At 39.6% G+C, this 20,636-nt stretch overlaps 1 protein-coding gene across 3 annotated transcripts in view; it reads right to left on the bottom strand.

The window, feature by feature from the left end:
* ABL1 (ABL proto-oncogene 1, non-receptor tyrosine kinase) overlaps positions 1-20,636 on the bottom strand; it is a 163,746-nt gene that overhangs the window by 42,146 nt on the left and 100,964 nt on the right. For 2 of the 3 annotated variants that reach the window (XM_072430246.1, XM_072430245.1), the window contains 2 exons: positions 8,600-8,773; positions 6,066-6,361 (listed from right to left, as the gene is read on the bottom strand). In XM_072430246.1, coding sequence (XP_072286347.1) covers positions 6,066-6,361; positions 8,600-8,773 — 470 coding nt within the window. Of the gene's footprint in view, positions 1-6,065; positions 6,362-8,599; positions 8,774-17,576; positions 18,368-20,636 lie in introns of those variants that run through there. The other variant, XM_072430244.1, reaches the window with a different exon arrangement.

The following is a 20,636-nucleotide window of genomic DNA, read 5'->3' as shown; positions in this document are numbered from 1 at the left end:
AAGCGGAGACAGAGACGCCAGTCTGCCAAGTCACATTCAATAATTTAGTATTTAAATTCTCCCTATGCCCAGTCGACAGCTTTAGAAATCCATAAGGATTAACCCAGTTTTTGCAGGTCTGCCCACTGGTTTGCCAGAATCTACATTCTTTCACTTCATTCTGGCATATTGAACATATTTAACTGCTTTAGTATGAGGAAGGTCTAGATGATGCATGAGTAATAGTGACTATTACTAGGTCACTTTTGTTGGATAACGTCATTTTAAAGTAAAGTTCCTTGATATATCAATGGAGACAGTTCTAAAGGTCAAGTCCACCCAAATCTGCTGATATAGGCTGGCTTCACTCTCTTTTAATTATTAATTATAGGCTCCAAGCTCTCTCTGACTACCAGTTTTTTTCTGATTGCACATACACTTTAAAGCGAATTGACAATGTAGTTGGGCTCCCTCTGCACTGCAAGTGTTCTATGATTATTCTTTGAAAGACTGGAGTGCAGGAACCTTGCAGGAGTGAGGAACAATGCTGATATTTTATCTCATTCATCACCTTCTAGGCTAAATGACTAACTACAAGGCTTAAAGCTAGGTACACACTTGCAATAATTATGATTGGAAAACGTACAACTAACGATTATGCACGATTATGCCCAATTATTTTGAACGATCGTATTGTGCACAATTCTGTACATGCTGTAACAATACGATTGTTTAAATATAATCCTTCAACAGTGTACACACGCTAGATAGGATCGTTTGAACGCTGCAGGGAGTGACATGTAAAGGAAAAAGTGAACTGCAGTACCATCCACGATCACTGAACGACCGTACACACAATATAGTGAATGATCGACGCTCAATCAGATCCGCTGGGGCGGTCGTTCGTTTCCAGCGACAATCCTCGTTTGTCGGCGTCGTTGTGCATTATCAGACAATCGGTAGTTAGTCGTTCATTTCCAGTGATAATTATTGCAAGTGCGTACGCAGCTTAAAGGAGTTGTATATTTGTCAATCGAGTTGTAAGTTTGGCAAATCTCTATCACCCACCATAGCCCTGTCTGGCTGGAGGCCTTTTTTTTTTTTTTAAACTGCTGCGGTTAACTAACAATTCAGAATCTATTCAGTAAAGGGATAAGACTGATGAGCTTATTTTACTGTCACTCTGCTCTCTTCTCTTATCAACAGGTCCCTTGTTTGCTCCATGTTGCTTCTCTTTCAACTAGTCTTAGATTGCGTGCACACGGTCAATAATTGTTGTTGGAAAGGATCTTTCACGACTGAATGATGCATAAATGAGCGCTGTACATACAGCATCGTTCTGCTCTATGAAGAGGGGAGAATGATGGAGCAGCACCCCGCTGTGCACTTTCCCCTTCACTTTAATTGAGATCAACCGTGGATCCACCAGGAGGGATCCAAAAACGACAAGCGCTGTACACACGCCAAATTTTTTCAGCCCTGAGGAAAATATCGGACAAGAATCATCTGACGTGTGTACGTAGCCTTGGATTACAAGCTCATCTGAGCAGCATCCTCTCCTCTTTCGGTGTCATTGTCTGTATTCATCTGTTATTTGCAACATATGGTATAGTTTAGACCCCTTCAGAATTATAATAGACCAGGCCACATCCCAAAAGATTAAAACTACAAAACAATGTTTTGGTTAAATAATGGGACTTTTCAGGCCAAATCAATGGTTAAAAAGCTACAATTCACTTTATTATAAATCATACAATAAAATATATAGCCAAACAAGAATAAAAACATTATTAGCACCAACATTCATCTCTTTCTGGAAATTCTCTAAAGCAAGGGATTCCCATCTGTTTCTACGCGTTTCACAGAATCTTAGTCTGCTTCCAACAAGAGGAGGCGATCTACAATTGCAACAACAATTTGTTTTACAACACAATCAAATATTTAAATATAAACTAATAGAATGGTCAGCGCGGTGGCTCAGGGATTAGTACTGCAGCCTTTGCTGCGCTAGGTCCCAGGTATGAATCCCAGCCAGGACATTATCTGCATGGAGTTTGCTGGGTTCTCCCCGTGTCTGCGTGGGTTTCCTCCGGGTACTCTGGTATCCTCCCACATCCCAAAAACATACAGCGAGGTTAATTTTCTCCCCCTAAATTGACCTTAGATTACATTAATGACATATGACTATGGTAGAGACATTAGATTGTGAGGGATTGTCCTTTGAGGGACAGTTAGTGACACGACTGTGGACTTTGTACAGCGCTGCGTAATATGATGGCGCTATATAAATACTGTGTAATAATAATAATAATATATAATAATTGACTACACATAATCTCTGTTATATAATATAGTCAATTAGAGACTGTTTCATAAAAGTACAGATCCATACAAATGAAAGAATAAAATATTTTTTAGAGAAACATATATTGCATGGGTGCAAGTTGCCAAATAAAGGCTTTCTCTCAAAGATTGTATTTAAAGGTACAGCAAGCCCTATTTAATGTACAGCACTGTGTAATATGTTGGTGCTATATACTATTTACTAATAACGATAATAATCTGGTCACATCTCTGTTGTTCAGCTTTTTGAGCAGTCCACACATTTGACAGTGTTCAGCTATAAGCAGGCCTTATGAAATGACACTGGAATATATTCTATTATCTTTTTTATGTCCATCAGCAACTTGTAGAGCCATGTTGATCATGTATCAGGCTCTGTGGAAGGCAGTTGCTGGGACATGGCTCCCTAGAGCTAGCAACTTATGCACAGAATCTCAGGCATGTGGCTGGAGAGCTCACAGTGAGTAAGAAGTATGAATGGCCTTCCAGGCATGCTGAGCAGAACAACATCTTCTGTCCTCAGTGTAACCCTCTTCCCTGGAGCCCGCCTGTTCCTACAAACCTTCCATCCCTGCCTTGTACAAAATTACTTTCCACAGGCAAAAGAAAGAAATGCTATTGCACAAATGAGACCGCAACAAAACTCACTTTCAAAACACAGAGGTCCATTCTGTATATATTTTTAAATACCCTTTGTGAAATTTAATTACTAAGACTGTACAATTAAACAGTCCCAGTACGTGAGGAGGTATCGGCGGTGCACAGCTCCTCAGAGCCAGTGCAGTACTGCATGAAGTCAAAAAGAGGATGAAAATGTTACAGCAGCAAGCTTTATTACCTCTACAGACAGCTAATCAGTATATGGATGGGTATTGCTAAAAAATGGTAAACCCCTTTTAAGGTGATTTATGACAGTTCTAATTTATTAAAAAAAACAAAAACAAATGAAAGTTACCAGTTTGTTCCCAATAATCAAAGTACATTTAAATAAGCTTTTCGTGACCTTTTTAACATGGGGTAAATGTTAAAAATAGTTTTTCGTCCTGCTATAATTCCTACATCCACCGCTCATAGTACATTACTATGATGGTCAGTAGGAAGAATGTCTCTTACTTTGCCGGCCAGTGGAAAGCAAACGTCACCCTTAGCCAAAATGATCATTGGTGTCAGTTAAAGCAGACACATTACCACAATTATCATTTTATATAGAAGGGTGGATATCCCTTCTACCGTGTTTCCCCGATTTTAGGACATCCCCATTTTTAAAGCCACCCCCGATTTTTAAAAAAATAATTAAAATAAGACACTCACCCGTTTATAAGACAGCTCCAGATATCTGATGCTGCGTGTGTGTCCTTTATGCTGGCTGCAGCGTGTGTGTCTTTGATGCTGGCTGCAGCGTGTGTGTCTTTGATGCTGGCTGCAGCGTGTGTGTCTTTGATGCTGGCTGCAGTGTGTGTCTCCTCCTGGCTGCAGTGCAGAGCCAAACTGAAAGTAAAAAGAATCACCTTCAGAAAATGAAGACTAATTGGAATTTTTATGATTTAGAACACAATCCCATTTAAATGGATGTTGTTTTTAGAAAAATCCTATCCTGATGGTATAGCAAGATTGCAATGACTTGATTGGTGAAAGGTGAAGGTTGTTTGGAGTGTCCAAGTAATAGATGTAGAATGGATTTAAGTCTCCAATTAGGTGGAAAGAAAAAAAAAGTAATTTGAACGTTGGTATAGTATGTGGAAAGAACAGAGCGTCCGCAGCCAACCATACAAGGTGAGATGTACCTTTTTACATGGGGTGATGTGGCCAGAGCACACAAAAAGAAGAAGAAAAAAAAAAGATGGTGGCGCCTGGTGCTTCCTCAGCGATGGGACGAAGCAAGAAACCTGGACAAAAAGGGACCGTATGTAAGACTGCTCCAGAGGTATTGTGCAAGTAAAGGTAAGTTATCTCTGCTTTAAACTGACCTGAGAGGTCCAAACTGCTCATGGTTCAAGGAACCCCTAGCAACCTTTGCAGGAACCTTGATGTAGGTGGTGCTTTGCTCAATGTCAGCATAGACTGGCTATGGACAGAACAGTTGGGCATACATCTACAATAAAACTGTATCATATTATATTATGCGCCAATTTCTCCTTTAGCTGGAAGAGCCATGGTTCCAGATATTCCATAAAACACAGGCAGCACACAATCTTATCCTCCATGAAAATGCACACTCTTGTTTGACCCATAGACATTGCTGAGCCAAAACAGGTCAAACTGTCAACACAGCCACTGCACAAATAATCTGCAAACAAATGGAACTGTAGAGGTAATAAATAAGCATAACTTGGTCGTTATGTATAGCAGCAAGTAGTTGCCATTCAGACTTGTGTTAAAAAATAAAGTATATCATGGACTGATTGGAACAGAAGACTCTGGGGCTTATTCTGTAATCTTAGTAGAATTGCTGTCCATGTGTCATGATATACAGAGAGTCACTAAAATAGGAAACTACAAGCAATACTCATTTAAAATAAGAAAGGGCAAGCAAATATTACAAAAATATTTTCAGATAGATATTACAACAACTCACATTAAAATGTATTGCTATTTTTATAGTATTTGTTACCAAAGCCTTATACTTTCAAGCAGTGTTTTTCAACCAGGTTGCTAGGAGTTCCTTAAACAATGAGCAATTTGTACTTCTCATGTTACTATCATTGATCATTTTGGCTATCTGTAAGGGTGACGTTCTTCCTCCTGGCCAGCAATGTAAGAGGAATTCCTGACCACCACAATAATGTACTTAGAGTTGTGGATATTGTAATTATAACAGGGGTTCCCTGAAGACCTGAAAGTTATTTGAAGGGTTCCTGCATCATACAGAGGGCGAGAAACACTGCATTAACATGTTTATGCAATTTCTCAAGTATATTTAGTATTTTAAATAGTGGCCTAAACTGTGTACATTGTCAGCTTGTAAAATACTTCTCGCAATCCTGCCATAAAGGGACTACCAGGTATTGGCTATGCCTGTTTGCCATTTGGGCTCTTGGTGCCACCCCGGTGCATGGAATCCTATGCAGACAAGTGGCCTTTTTCAAAGACACAGCCATGGTTTACTGTTATCAGCATCAGAAAACCTGCTCTGAAATATACAATGTGGCCATCACTGCAATGCATGTGAACAATAGATAAAAAGATAGGCAGAACACACAATATATATAAAATCCTGTAATAAAAGTATAGCAGCCTCTACATCAGAGGGGTGGTAATCTGCAATGCATTACATCTTTTTAAACTATATTTAAAAAAAAAAGAATAGGAAATAACATTGACCACAGCCAACAAAATAGACATCAAATGGGGAAAATAAATAAGGAGCAGACCAGTGTACCATATCTTCAATATGCATGCATTAATTCAATATAAATAGGCAGAAAAACAAAAGAACATTTAGAAATAAAGACAATATAAAAACTTAAATCCATCAGTGTTCTCCCCAACCCCTTTTAGCCGGGCGCACCACCCGGCACTTTTCAGTAACCAACTGGTTGTTTTTGGATGGTTACTGATGAGTCACAATAAAGGAGCCACCACCCGCTTACAATTACCTGCCACCAAGCTTAAAAAAATGTCTGGGTTGAGCACTGTCCATAATATGTTAAAAATTAAAACAAAACATGCAACTGACCCATTCAACTTCCAACACATACATGACAACTTTACAAAATCAATTAAAATCAAGAGCATCCTCCTACCTTTCCATCAGAAGCAGTGTTGATGCGGTAGTGGTAAACCCTGCCTTCATATCTCAGCGATATGGACCTCTGCCCAGGACTACTCTCACTCTCCCGAACCAGGAAGCTCCCATTAATCCCACTGCTCAGCAGATATTCTGCAGCGTTTCGAGACACAGGTCCATGGTACCAGGAATGCTTCTCGGGGCTGTTGACTGGAGTGATGTAATTACTGGGCACCCAGCCCTGTCCGTTCTTGGTCTGAGCCTCACACCACTCCCCATTGTGATTGTATCCCAAAACGCGGAGCTTTTCACCTGACAAACACAGAAAACAGTTATGAACAGTAGAAATTTGCAAATCAACTTGGGATCTATCAGGGTCATTAGTCTGAATTCACAAACATTTAATCAAAAGTGTATGTAAAGCCAAAACTGGTGATGGAGGAAAGTCCTGTCAGGTTTTTATTGCTTTATTGGTCAATGATGGAACTGTGACCAAGACCGAAAGTGAAGGAAAATCCCAAACCTTGGGTGTCCCTAGAACAGGAACAGGTCAGTAATAGCAGCTTCCAAAAGGGACTGTTCAGAGACTACATGGGTTTAAACTATTCCCTCTTCTATCAAAATTGAAAATAAAAATTGTTTTTGTCTTTGGATATACTTTTATCTAAATATATATGTATGTGTAAATAATTCAGATATTTGATCAATAAAACTGCTATGTCAGGACACCCTTTTAATATTGACTCTCCCTCTAATGATTTTTGACAGGGAATCCCTCGCGTCACCCTGGTGGGTGTGTGCTGTGCGGGACCCGCGCAGACCACGCCAACACTAACCTGGTATTCACCTCACCAAATCTGGTTCTCATTGCAAAATGATTAGACACCCCTGCATTAGACTAATTGAAGATCAAACCTGATGTGCTCTTATGTGTATCCACACTTTACATGTTGTCACAGTTTTACACAGCTTTATTAAACAATGTGCTATGGCATGCATGAGAACACAGAAGTTGCAAAACATAAAAACTACTGGATTGTCCTATTTTGCTCTGTGCACGCTTCCAGCAGTATGGTAAATAGAGTAATCAAAAAGGAAGCTAAAAGATGCGATACGTAACATTTGCTTTGCTGGAACAGACAGTTAAGTAAATGGTTCACTAAGCTCTTGTGTGTATTAGGCCCTTAGCTTTGTGTATACAGGGCACCCTAAGAAATGTGGATTTTGTGCTGATGGAAATGTATTTCAAAAGAACCAGTAAAGCTTAAATGACAACTGTACTTTTATACAAAAGTTCTTTAAACCACCCCTCCACATTCTTGTACTAACCTGTCCTAACACTCCCACCTCTCTGAAATTAACCTGCCCTAACCCCACCTTGCCTAACTTAAGCTGCACTAAGATTCCCACACCTCCTCCATTACCCTGTCCAAAAACCACCCCTTTAAACTTGCCTACTGTAACACGGCTGATACCCCTGAACTCACCAGGCTCTAACACTACTACCTTTTCCTCCAAGCTAACCTGCCCAAATTCTTTTAACCTTTCCTGAACTATTCAGCCCAAGCACCCACTCCCTCACCATGGTATCCAATTTAGCTTTCTACCATAGGCACATCATGCAGGTTTTCTATTTCTATTTGGCACAAATCCTCTCAGAACTAGACATGCCATGTTCCCTAAGATTTGTGTGTACCATCCAAAGATACAGCAGTGAGGATGGCCCATTTTTTGTTCATGATAGTGCCTTGGCCATCATGGAGGTGCAGTAAAGAAGATATGCCCTTGGTGAAGCAAACAGGGCACAGATCTTCTATAAAAGGTAAATAAGACAATGGGTAAGGGTTGTTAGATCAGAAGGGTTGTGTGGTGAGATTTTGCTGTACTATTGTCTTTTAGACCAACCCATACCAAAAGTAATGGAGGGGCTCCTACTGCTGACCTCAAACTGAATATTATAATTCTCTGGTTCTAAAAAGATTTCATTAAATGAAAAAGTTAGCAGTGATTCAGCATGACAGCCAGGCATGTTTAGAAGAAGTAAATAACTATCAGTATAGAGTTCCTTTGAATTAAAAAGATTATGCAAAAAATTACATCAAAATATACATACGTAAACATTGCCTACAAAATCAGATATTTCAAAAAAATTGCTATACAGCCTACTGTTTTACATTCCTTGCCACTAAAGTAAACCTCAAAATGACAAAGGCAGAATTCCTCTGAATTGTGCGCCAAAATAGCGTTTTGTTGTTCTCAGCTGACTCAAAACTCAAGGATAAAATGTTATAAGTTAGGGGAAAAAATACAGGAGGACAGTCTAGCCATGTAGTCACTCTTTTTTAATCTGAAGAAGATTCTGAAGGACATCATAGACTTGCAGTAAATTCAGTATAAAGCTGATAGCGATAGTCACTGTCCCTCTTAATTGGGACTGTAGGTATTATTTGTTTGTGGCTGCTAGACAGTGCTCTTGAAAAACGGTATTATACATGTGGACCAAAATAACATTTAGGTAAACCAAAGGTACAGTATACTTTTATATCTTACCTTTAGTGATGCTGAGAGTATTGTCCCCGCTGGCTACGAAATCATACAGTGCAACAAACAAATTGGGATCATTTTCACTTGGTCCTGATAATAGGTTTTCCTTGGAATTCCATCGAGCAGCTTCACTTAAACCTTGAGGCTCAAAATCAGTTACAATTGGTCTTTGTAAGGCTTCTGCAGAGAAAAGACAGAAAAAAAACATGTTTTATTAGAAGGTCCTGTCAAGATTATCACAGACATCTCTATTTAGTAATTCTGATGAATCATAGGAAGCTAACAGGACAAACTCAGTAAACCCGAATATTTCCCAAACTCAAGCAGGTAACCTGATGTACAAATACAGCCATCAGAAACTCAGAGCTCAAAATCATTTGCAACCATTCTATCACAACCTAAAGAGCATCAGATTCAGCTCTACAAAGCACTAAAACTAGAGCTATGTCCGGTCAAACCAAGAGAAGAGAGGAGACCTGCGTTATTTACCAGCAGCAGAGAAAATACGGTTTTCCTGCCATGGTAAACAAAGCTGTGCCGTAGCTGCGTAAATTACAGCTATCAGAAACTCAAAGCTCATGTTAATTTGCAATCATTATATCATGCAAGCATGCATGGTCATGATATATTTTATCAGAAGCTAAAAGATTGAAATGAGCCAAAAATGTCTTTAATCTCTAGGTACCTATTAGTGAGATGTCTCCGATGAGCTCCACGGTTTGCAGTGCTCACTATGAAGGGTTCTTACTCTCTTTCTATAATAATAGTAATTTTATATTATGGAGAAAAACGATATACATTTGTATTTAAATCAAATCTGTTTATGTATGTATATAGGTATATATAGTTTTATATTTATGTTCTGTCTATGTTATCCCAGATCTCCTGGAGACGTTGAGGCTCTGTGGTCATCTTCTCTGTTTGTACAGTGATCTGTACTACCAAAAAAAAAAGCTCCCAGCAGTTAGTATATCAGCCTGGAGATCCTTCCATGGATTTGTGATTAATGCCAGTTTTCCATGGAATCAGCCTATAAATCTAGTATACACGACACAGACCAGGATGTGGCTGTACACATCACCCAGTCAGGGCTGATTCAACAGGAAGACAGGAAATCCAGCAGCAACCCCACCACCATCTCTTTTAATCAAATCCCACGATTCTTGCTAACGTCAAGTAGGGCTCTGCATTTACCAGGGAGCAGCAGACACACACCTAAACTTAAAAGGGGTTGTTGAGATTTTGCCATAATTGATATTTTATCACCGCTGCATCTCCTGAAGCCATATTCACTGGCTACTCTTCTGGGTCCACCACAATTCTCTCCAGGCTACTTGGGTGGCCACTGAGGATCTAACCCCTCCGCAGTCTCCGAAGTAACATCATCCCAGGTATTGGTTTATAGTACTGGTGTACTATTACAGGTGAAAGATTTTTCAACAAAGGAGACTTTGCATGTCTCTTCTGCCAAAAACCTCTACTTCCCGCTGACCTTTTGTATTTTGATTTTTTCTGGCTTTAGGTCATCTGTACAGTGAAAAGCATTCTTTTACATAATAGACATGTCTTTCCAAAATTTTCTTGATATGCAGAACCCTTGAAAAAAACTTTCAGGTCTTAAGGAACATCTGCCAATATTCTTGACATGCCCAGGTTCATACTACATTAGCCTTGGGGGTCAATGAGATGAGTGCCTCTTGCATTGTTGGTCAATGGGAAGAATATCCCCCTTCATATATAGCCAAAAAGGCAGAAAGAATCAATAATTTTTGGAAATTTTTGTGTTCTATTAATAGGATGTGACCAACAGTCAGAATGGTTTCCCTGACCTGTACAGCACATTGTCAAGGGCCTTATCCCTGTCCTAGTGCTAAATTGCACACTGACTTAGGGGCAGGGATGGGACTTTCATTGCTTCCTATGGCCCCTAAATACAAAGAAAATATTTAAACTGCAAATGACAATCTGAAGAGCATCAGATTCAGCTCTACAAAGCACTAAAACTGGACCTGTGTCTGGTCAAACCAAGAGCAGAGTGGAGATCTGTTAGGAGTTATTTACCTGCAGCAGAGAAAAATCAAGTTTCTTGCACTGCTAGACAAAACTGAGCCATAGCTGTGTAAATTACAGGACTAATGGAAAGAAATAAAAAACCTTTGGTTTAAAAAAATAGCTCTAAGATACAGACTATTATTTCCCTGGCCTTCAGCTTTATATAAAGGCTGACAAATAACTGACAATGAGCATCTCTGCACAAAGAAACAGACAGGCAACAAATACAATGTATTCTGAAGGCTTACGCAAAGGTGAAATCATACATCAATGAAAAAACACAATTTAACAGCTATGAGTACACAAACATCTGGATTGGAGCAGAATCCTTTACGTTTAGGAAAGTACGGGCCAGAACATTAGTAACTCTCTAGACTGGAAGCCCTGCTGAGAAAGTTGAAAAGACCCAAATTACTGCAGATTCGTAATCAATAATTTTAAAAATGCAAACTGTTTAAGTGCCTGAACTTGATTCTAGTATGAACCTGGCACAGTAGGGCCGAGGTATAAGACGGAGAACTGGTAAAAAGTAAAGATGATAAATGCAAATAAAAAGTGAAAGCAAAGTGATAGAGAGCTGAGCTCATCCTTCTGCTGCTTCTCATTTTACTGCCCAGTAACTGGATGGGGTGTTCAGGACAACCTGCGCTCATAGGAAATGAGTCAAGTGATGTTAGCCATCAGACAGAGTGCATCTCTGGAATATGGGCAGGTTCAGAAGTGTTTTGGGATTGATCCGGCACAGCTGGCACCCCTAGTCACTCCCATGTTAATTCTTAAAGAACCAATATCTGTTAAAAGCTGGCCCTATTCTTTCCGAATGGGGATGCCACCAGGAGTAGCATCTCCCAAAACCCAGGGGTTCCCTGGCATGAGGATGCCGTAAACATGCCTAAGGGTGAATATTGCAGCAACACCCTGTAAAGCAGAACTGATAATGTTTGAGAGAGGAGAACTCAGCATTTCTGCATTCTTCTGAACAGATAGAACGGATTAGCTCCCTATTCTGTTGCTGCGCAATCACTGACTATCACAAAGTGCGGGTAGAAAGACGACCAAGCTATGCTGCCAAACTTCAGCTGAATATTGTCCAGTCACCAGCTTTCTTGTGCAACACAGGTACCACAGGAACAGGTACCATATATGTATTTCATTTGTTTATTTAGTATTTACTTATTTAAAAAGTACGTCCACTCACTACCAATTTTGGTGTTGCCAGATGATTGCTGAAACCACCACTGGCTTCTCCAATCTGTAGGGGAATCTAATTGTTAGATTTCATTGGCGCCTAGGCTGGTATTACATCCAACAATCAAAAGAACTTGCTGCTGCTGCACCTCTTCACATACTTCTTGTTGGATAATTGTTTATTACATAGAAAAGTGAACTTAACTGGAATGAGAACCATGAAATGGGGAGCAAAGAGCTGTGGCCAAGTCATGTGGCAGACAACAGCTTCCAGTACAGATAAAGGGCAGCATTTCATTTATGATGGTGGTAAACTTTAAGGAACCAAGGACATGACCCAATGTTCTCAAAAATCAAGCCCTTTTTTTGGTATTCTCTAAAGTCTAATAATGGGTGCATTTGACCAATGTTAGTACTCTTTTTTGAACGGAGACATGTTTTAAAATTTTCTGCGGCTGTCATAAAAGCTCCCCATGCATAGAAAACGAAGGTGGGATAAAGCCTTTTTCCTGGCAAATGTTTCCTCATCCTTTCCTTGTCGTGAAACTGCACCCAACTTGTTGGGAGTTGAGAATGGCAATTCAGTGATGTGGCCTGTGCCAACTATCAAGGTGTCTATATAACCACCTGAAGAGGTACCCTGAGATTTGGGATCTGGTGTATCCTGGGACTATTAAAGAAAAAAGGAATATCAGATTTTTTTTTTATAGAATTATTTGTGAAGAGGTTCACTAGCTGAACCACAGATTCAAGGAAGCACTACATCAGGCTCAAGCAGGACAGACGTCTTGATTCCTTGACTTCTTGGTGGGACGTCTGTCAGTCTCAATGGCCAGCAGCATAAGGAATTTCTGCAGTGTTACTTTCTTTAAAATCCCAGAAAATAATTAGCATTATATTTTCCTATCTTTGGGGCTGGAGCTGGTCACCCAGAGTTAAGCTTAAACTGGTTGATTTTAATGAGCCCAAACTCTTCCTTTCTACTGATTTCTTAAACAGTTTCAATGCTAGGTAGTGTGTTTACAAGCAAAACACATCATAAAGGAAGTCAAAAACATTATAAAGGAAGCCAAATAGTTTGCAAATGATATACCAACAAAAGGGATACAAACCAGCTCAGGTTTCTGTGAAGCACTTAAATGTGGTCTTGGCATGATTTGTTTTGCAATAATGCCTTCAGGAAGATAAATAGTGATGTTACGTCAAACCATCTTTTATATTAGGAGGCGGATCCGCTAGGCTGCTAGTCAAGAAAAGAGTTCTTAATGCATTTACAAATTCCTGAAACATTCTGTGCATCTTTTGCCTGCCAAAAAAACATTGTAACGTAGGCAGGCAAGTCTGTGCCGCTGCATTGTTGATGAAAACAATATGTCGATTCTTTGTAGGTTCGCCATAGATGAAGAGGCACAGGTTTGCTTTAAAGTAAACGTGTACTTTAAACTAGTAGAGGTCTATAGCTAACCGAGCGTCAGTCACCCCTTAGAGATACAATATCCAAATCAATTGGTCTGGATGCAAAAGCCTTAAGTGTACAAAAATTGTACTACATCAAGAAGAACGGAGAAGAAAGATAGGCTTCTACAAAGGCACCATAATTTTACAATAATTATGTATGAAAACAATATAATTTATTATTCTTCAATTACAAAAGACTTTAAAACAATGATAAGCTTATGTTACAGACTGACATAATAATGGGATCTGTTAACACTATATAGATAAGTATTGGACTTTGCAAACTTGCCTATAGCTCTTGAAAAAAAAGAACAGGGTCTTATCACGAAGCGTTTCACCAAATTAGGCTTTCTCAGGGGATATGTAGACACCCTAGGGTAAAATATGGTGTTAGATTCAAGCCAGTTCAATTATAATTGATGTGACAATTGCATACCCATTTGGATGCCTTTGGTCTTTGAAGTACAGACTTAGTAGCGTGTACTTAGTAGCTAAAAAACTACTAAGTCTGTACTTTCAAAGACCAAATACATTGCTATGCAATTGTTACATCAATTATAACTGAACTGGCTTGAATCTAACACTATATTATACCCTAGTATGTCTACATATCCCCTGAGGAAGCCTAATGGGGCGAAATGCGTCAGGACAAGACCCTGTTCTTTGTTTCAAGAGCTATACGCAAGTTTGCAAAATCCAATACTTATCTATATAGTGTTAACAGAGCCCATTATTATGTCAATTTGTAACATATGCTTATCGTTGTTTTAAAGTCTTTTGTAATTGAAGAATAATAAAATTATATTGTTTTTATACATAATTATTGTAAACCTACGGTGCCTTTGTAGAAGCCTATCTTTCTTCTCTGTTCTTCTTAAACCTGTACTATGTCTATGCAGGGCAGAACAACGGATTTGGAGCCTGAGAGAACCCCACCACTGGACAGCCAATAGAAAATGTCCAAATCCCTCAAGCAGTGGAATTTGCACCAGGGGAAAACTGCTCCAATTAGGAACAAGTTTAATCACTTGACCATGGATTTCAGTAAACGAAAGGGTAATTTGAATTCTTTTTTTTTATTATTGCTGCCATAGGAGGACGTGGTAAGGAGTCCAGCTTTAAGGCAGTTTTGTACCAGGTTCAGGGATGAACAGACCTCTTAATAGCAACCTATGTGCCAGTTTACGTTTTACCAAGCAACCAGCGTCCTAAAACCTGCTGAGCATAACACAATGCTGGATTGGATTTGGAAACCTCCATGAAGACACGACACTTGTACTGAGCTGATTGTATATAGCTTGATGAGGAGGTACACACTTATCAGGTTACCTCCATCCCCTTATAACAAAGCACTATCATCAGGTCAGTCCATCAATAAAAAACTATTAGCCCTTAAGGAGCAGCACCATCAGTTTCTCACTTTATCAACAGGCCACAATGATCAGTTCTCTCCCAATCAGCAAAATATAATCAGCTTTCCAGCAGCAGAGATTGAGGTGCTGAGAGTGGAGGTGTTTAGCCAGCTCCCAGGAAAGCAGGGAGGACTGAACTGGATGATGAACTTTCAAAGTTCAATGAACAGACAATGTGATATAGGATGCTAAAAAACTACAGCAGGAAATATTGGTGTCACATTCCTGGCTTTGCAGTGCAGCAGAGGTGTGTGAATCATGAGTAGCTGGATAACAATGCCAATAACATGGGAGGTAAGAGGTTTTGTAAAGTTTTGTATATTTTTTATGTATCGTTTTAATGTTTTACAACTTTTCAGCTGTATGCAACTTTGCAGCCTAATGCAGAAAGTTCACTTTACAAATTTACAAACAGGCAGGGATTTATAGCAGAAAGGAACAGGCAATGCTCTTTCTGCTATAAAGCATACTCACCAGCCCGATCTCTTTCTTCAATTTTCAGCGTTGGGAACCTGGAATATCCAGCGCATCCTGACTTCCCCCAAAAATGCCAGGACTTACTGAACCCCTGCACACCTGTAGGAGTTACCGTGTTTCCCCGAAAATAAGACCTACCCCGAAAGTAAGACCTAGCACTATTTTGTAAACCTGCCCTAATATAAGACCTACCCCAAAAATAAGACCTAGGAGAAAAAGAAAATAAAAGCATACATACCGGTAAATTAAAAATCAGAAGGGGACAATCAATGGAACATGAGTGATCATGAGTGACTTTCAACAATAAATGTGTACTGTAGTCTTCTTCATGGAAAAATAGGACATCCCCTGAAAATAAGACCTAGTGTGTTTTTGGGGGCCAAAAAAATATAAGACAGTGTCTTATTTTCGGGGAAACACGGTATGTCATCCTGACCCAGACAATCAAAATGGTTGATTCAGTACAAAACAAGAGAATGAGGAAGAAGATGGTGGTGTGGGCGACAGGTGAAACTTGGGAAATGAAAACTACCAAACTATAGCAGGGGCATAGATTGTTACTTTCCACTGTTGTTGGCCCATCTTTCGCAAAATGCTAGTTGCCTGGCTTTCATTCCAATTTGTTTGCTTTAATACTCAGACTCAGGTTTCTGACATTCCTGATTTGTACATTTGTTCTATGTCAAGGTCTCAGCACTGAAAACAAGAGAATAAAAAATATCAGTCAGTGCTTTTCTCCCCAAACAAGTATATGGAAATACCAAGTGAAGCAGGTAGAGAGTAAGCTCTTCGGGGCAGGGTCCACTCCTCCTGTGTCACTGTCTGTATCTGTAATTTGTAACCCCTATTTAATGTACAGCGCTGCGTAATATGTTGGCACTATATAAACCCTGTTTATTATTAATATTAAACTGAAGTCCAAATGCAGCTGTAATGAATTCTAAATAATCCAAAAGGCGTTCTATAACCAAGTAAACAATATGCTGTATTCTTTTTTTGTATCAAAAGTTGACAAAGAACTTACCTTTGAGTTAAGGAAGGGCAGCACAATGTGTTTAAATCGCTGTGCACAGATATGTATCATATGTGCACTGTGGCGTCCTATGCTAAAAAAATGTATACTTTTTTGCTAATTTTAGGGGCCTGTTCAAAAAGAAGAATGGGATTCCTATTGCAAACTTTTTAATGCAGGGTAACCTGTAGCAAAAAAGCAACCAATGGCCTAAATAGGACCTATGGTCCAAGTCCCACAATTGTTTTGTGTTAGGACCAGTTTATTATGTTGAGCGCCAACATAGGTACTGCAACCTGTTATTTTGAATAGGCTGCCTAAAACATAAAATGTTCATGTAAGCATTTTTCACAGTGCACAGCAACACAATGCATTGCTGTGTTTTGCATGGCAATACACATCCATCAGCAATGTATATCAGGATAGTGTGAATAGGCCCTTTGACATATTGAAGTTTTGACTTCCACGAAGTGTCATGACTTTAGGTTAGGACAACCTGTGGATGAGTTCAGCCTATGTGCACAAATGTTTGGAAACGTTTTATAAGGGAAAGAAGAAAATGGGGGCAAATTCTTTTCCAATGGCAAAACACACACATTTTTAATGACTCTCTTTTTTTAATTACTTCACCAAACCTTAAAATCATCCCTTTGCATATGAAATTGGTTAGCAATGTAGCTGTTTAGGATAAAAAAAACAAAAACCAAAACTGGTGAACTACAAATGCAAGCATGCTTTTACACTTGCAGCATGTTATTGACCCATCAGAATTACAAACCCTGGAACAGCGAGAGCCTGGCGACTGCTTCAAGAACAACAAGTTCTGATGATGACGCAGTTATTGGGAGTTACATAATTTCTTTTAAATCACATAACAGTATTTTGTCACAAGTCACACCGCAATTTTAACTCAATGGAATTTCAAAAATGTATTCTGCAAGAAACAAAAGTAAAAAAAAAAAAAAAAGTTCCAGTAAAACTCTCAAGGAATTAGCTCATGTACACTTTACCATGTAAGGTGAGGTCAGCAAAGGACGCTGGATGCGCTTATGATGACGGCACATGCATGTAGAAAAGCCCACAAAAAATGTACAGAACTTTTCAAGAACTTGTCATCCTATACTCTATCTTTTGTCCTGAAAAAGAGCGATCCTATTGGTCAGGAAGGAGTCAAAAACTTTTTTTTTTTTTTTACAATCCTAATGATCACTTTTATCCAAAGTCTTAGTGTTTTGCCTAAGGCCACAGGAGAGAGGGGCAGCTGCTTGCTTGTAATCTGTGCAGAGGCCTACAGAAAGGGAATTGCAGATTTTAAGGTTATTTTACATGAGCCTGCTTTTGCCCCCACCCTCCCCTTCTTTCCCCAACAATCCCTTTATCTCACCTTCCAGATAGCAGCTGGAGGAGGAAGACAGTCCCTTTTTGGATTTGCAGCCCACTAACTTTAAACAGATCTCCAACATTTTTATCTGCTGGATACAGGACTTGCTGGATCTTTTCTTCCTCCGGGAGCGCTGGATTATTTCCCCTCCCTCCAACATGCGAAGAGTCCAGAGCAGGATAGGCCACTTGGCCTCAACCCAAATCCTAGCCTGCTGTATGGCCTGTGGCTCCTTAGGACTCTCTGTCTTCTTGATGCAGGACAACTCCAAAACTCAGCAGAGACTCCGAACTTCATCGATCCGGGCAGGATTTTGTCCAGAAAAGGAGAGGCTCTTCCCTAAGAAGAAGGGGAGGGCTTGCCAGCTTTCCTTCCGAATAATCTCCCCATACTGACCATACTTTTAGGACAGAGGCATGGAGTGAATTGTGCACTTTCAGCTAAGTTCTTGCTTCTTGGTTTGGGCTCTTTCAGTCCAATAGGCGGCTGGTGTAAGACAGGGAAAGCTGCTTACGTTAGACTGCCAACAAAGGGCCCCCTTCATCCTCTGGCTGCTTCTAGTGATGACATCTGAGGTCTAGCTACGCCTACCCCAGCACAAAGCAATGTTAACCCTCGCCTGCAAGCAATGCAACTCCTGCCCTTCCTATCTACTTAACCTTCACAAGTTCAAGCAAGCCATAGGATGTGTCACTCTGCTGCAGCACAACAACACAAAGCTGAGAAGATTAATACACAAAAGGAAGATTTATATACAAGCTTGGCTTTTAAAATCAACTTAGTCTCATCTCTCTGCCTTCTGTAGATCTTCTACCCTCAGCACTCCACTTTTTAAAAAGAAAAAAGTTTTCTAAAGGGATATTAAAGATCTGGTACTTCTTATCATAGGGTGGCATCACTTAATATACAAGGAAGCATACTAGAACAAAAAGACATTTTTAGAAATATCAAACAATTCCCCCCTCGTCTTTAGAACATAAATTGTATTCTTTAGACCTAATACATTTCCTAAAATCCTTGTAGGGTGCAAAGGAAACAGGACAGGATTTCTGGCAACATCAACAGGGATTTTTTTAATTTATCAAACAGATTGTAATCTCTTCTGTGATCCTGTCCTCCTCCTGTGTCACTGTATCTGTCTGTCATTTGTAACACATATTTAATGTACTAGATTGTAAGCTCTTTGGGGCATGGTCCTCCTCCTGTGTCATGGTCTGTATCTGTCATTTGTAACACATATTTAATGTACTAGATTGTAAGCTCTTCGGGGCAGGGTCCTCTCCTCCTGTATCACTGCCTGTATCTGTCTGTCATTTGTAACACCTATTATTGTACTAGATTGTAAGCTCTTCAGGGCAGGGTCCTCCTCTTGTGTTACTGTATCTGTCATTTGTAACACATTTATTGTACTAGATTGTAAGCTCTTCGGGGCAGGGTCCGCCTTCTGTGTCACTGCCTGTAACTGTCATTTGTAACACATATATATTGTACTAAATTGTAAGCTCTTCAGGGCAGGGTCCTCCTCCTGTGTCACTGTCTGTATCTGTCTGTCATTTGTAACAGATATTTATTGTATTAGATTGTAAGCTCTTCAGGGCAGGGTCCTCCTCCTGTGTCACTGTCTGTATCTATTTGTCATGTGTAACACATATTTATTGTACTAGATTGTAAGCTCTTCAGGACAGGGTCCTCTCCTCCTGTATCACTGTCTGTTTTCCTCTGTCATTTGCAACCCCTATTTATTGTACAGCGCAGTGTAATTTGTTGGCGCTATATAAATCCTGTTTAATAATATTATTAAAATGTACATATAAATCCTGTTTATTAATAATAACACCACATATAACAAAATGCTTTCAGTGGTATATCTAAATTACCAAAGGATGGAAAAGTAGACATTATTGTTCTGTTTGCACACACTTTCTCTCTGAAGGAGAGTTTGTTGTACTAACCCATGCAATGGCATTACCTGCTGCACTCTGACCAGATAAAAGGCATCAACCTTTCTTTCTTTAAATGAGTTTAAATCTGACAGATCCTTCAATGATTTCATTATCAGTCATAAGTGTGAACAGCCAAGGACAAGTCACTCAAATCTAGAAAAGCTGTCCTAAAGCTAGGTACACACTTTCAATAATTATCATTAGGAAACGAACAAATATGACCAATCAACAATATGCACGAATATATTTGAACAATTGTATTTTGTACAATTCTGTACATGCTGTAACGATACGATCGTTGGAAATGTATAATTCAACAATAGTGTCCACACGCTAGATTCGATTGTTCAAATGCTGCAGGGAGTGACATGTAAAGGAGAAAGTGTATTGCAGAAACATGCACGATCACTGAACGACCATACACACGATAGCGAACGATCGTCGGCCAATCAGAACCGCCGTGATGGTCAATGGTCACCTTTTTTGTGAACGATTTTCGGTCGTTCGTCTCCAACGATAATTATTGGAAGTGTATACCCAGCTTTAGGCAATACTCCAGCCTTCTCCTACTGTTCTGAAACTCTGATTTCGCTGTATAGAGTCAATTTCTCCTAATGTGCATTAGAAGCTGCAACAAGTCAGATAGAGCCTATCCTTTATCAGTGATTTGCACATAGATAAGTATGGTCACTGGCTACACAAACCACACTCTAGAGAGATTTGTAGCTGCTACAAATCCTTGCTGGCGTGACAACTTTAAAAAGCTTGCAGGTGAGAAACACCTCATTGGGACTCTTAACAAAAAAAACGGCAAATCAAAGCAATTCAGAAGCACCAACATACTACAGGTGTCAGGGATTCTGAGTTTTACAGCCTGTCTACACAAGCAATACTGGTTAAGACTGAATGTCTCCTGAATTCCACACTATAACAACACAATTAGATCAAGCGTGACCCCTATTAACATTACTCCAAGTCTCCCCTTGTGAAGTATGTGCTCCATTTATGTAAGGCGTGTAATACTTACATACTGCTGAAACTCCACAACTTAAATTAGCATGGTATCCATATATTGCAGCCAAGAAAACAAAAGAGGGAATGATATATCACAAGACTATTA

The sequence above is a fragment of the Pyxicephalus adspersus genome, chromosome Z (assembly GCF_032062135.1).
Source record: "Pyxicephalus adspersus chromosome Z, UCB_Pads_2.0, whole genome shotgun sequence".
In the NCBI taxonomy this organism is placed as follows: domain Eukaryota; kingdom Metazoa; phylum Chordata; class Amphibia; order Anura; family Pyxicephalidae; genus Pyxicephalus; species Pyxicephalus adspersus.
This window is presented reverse-complemented; position numbering and strand designations above follow the sequence as displayed.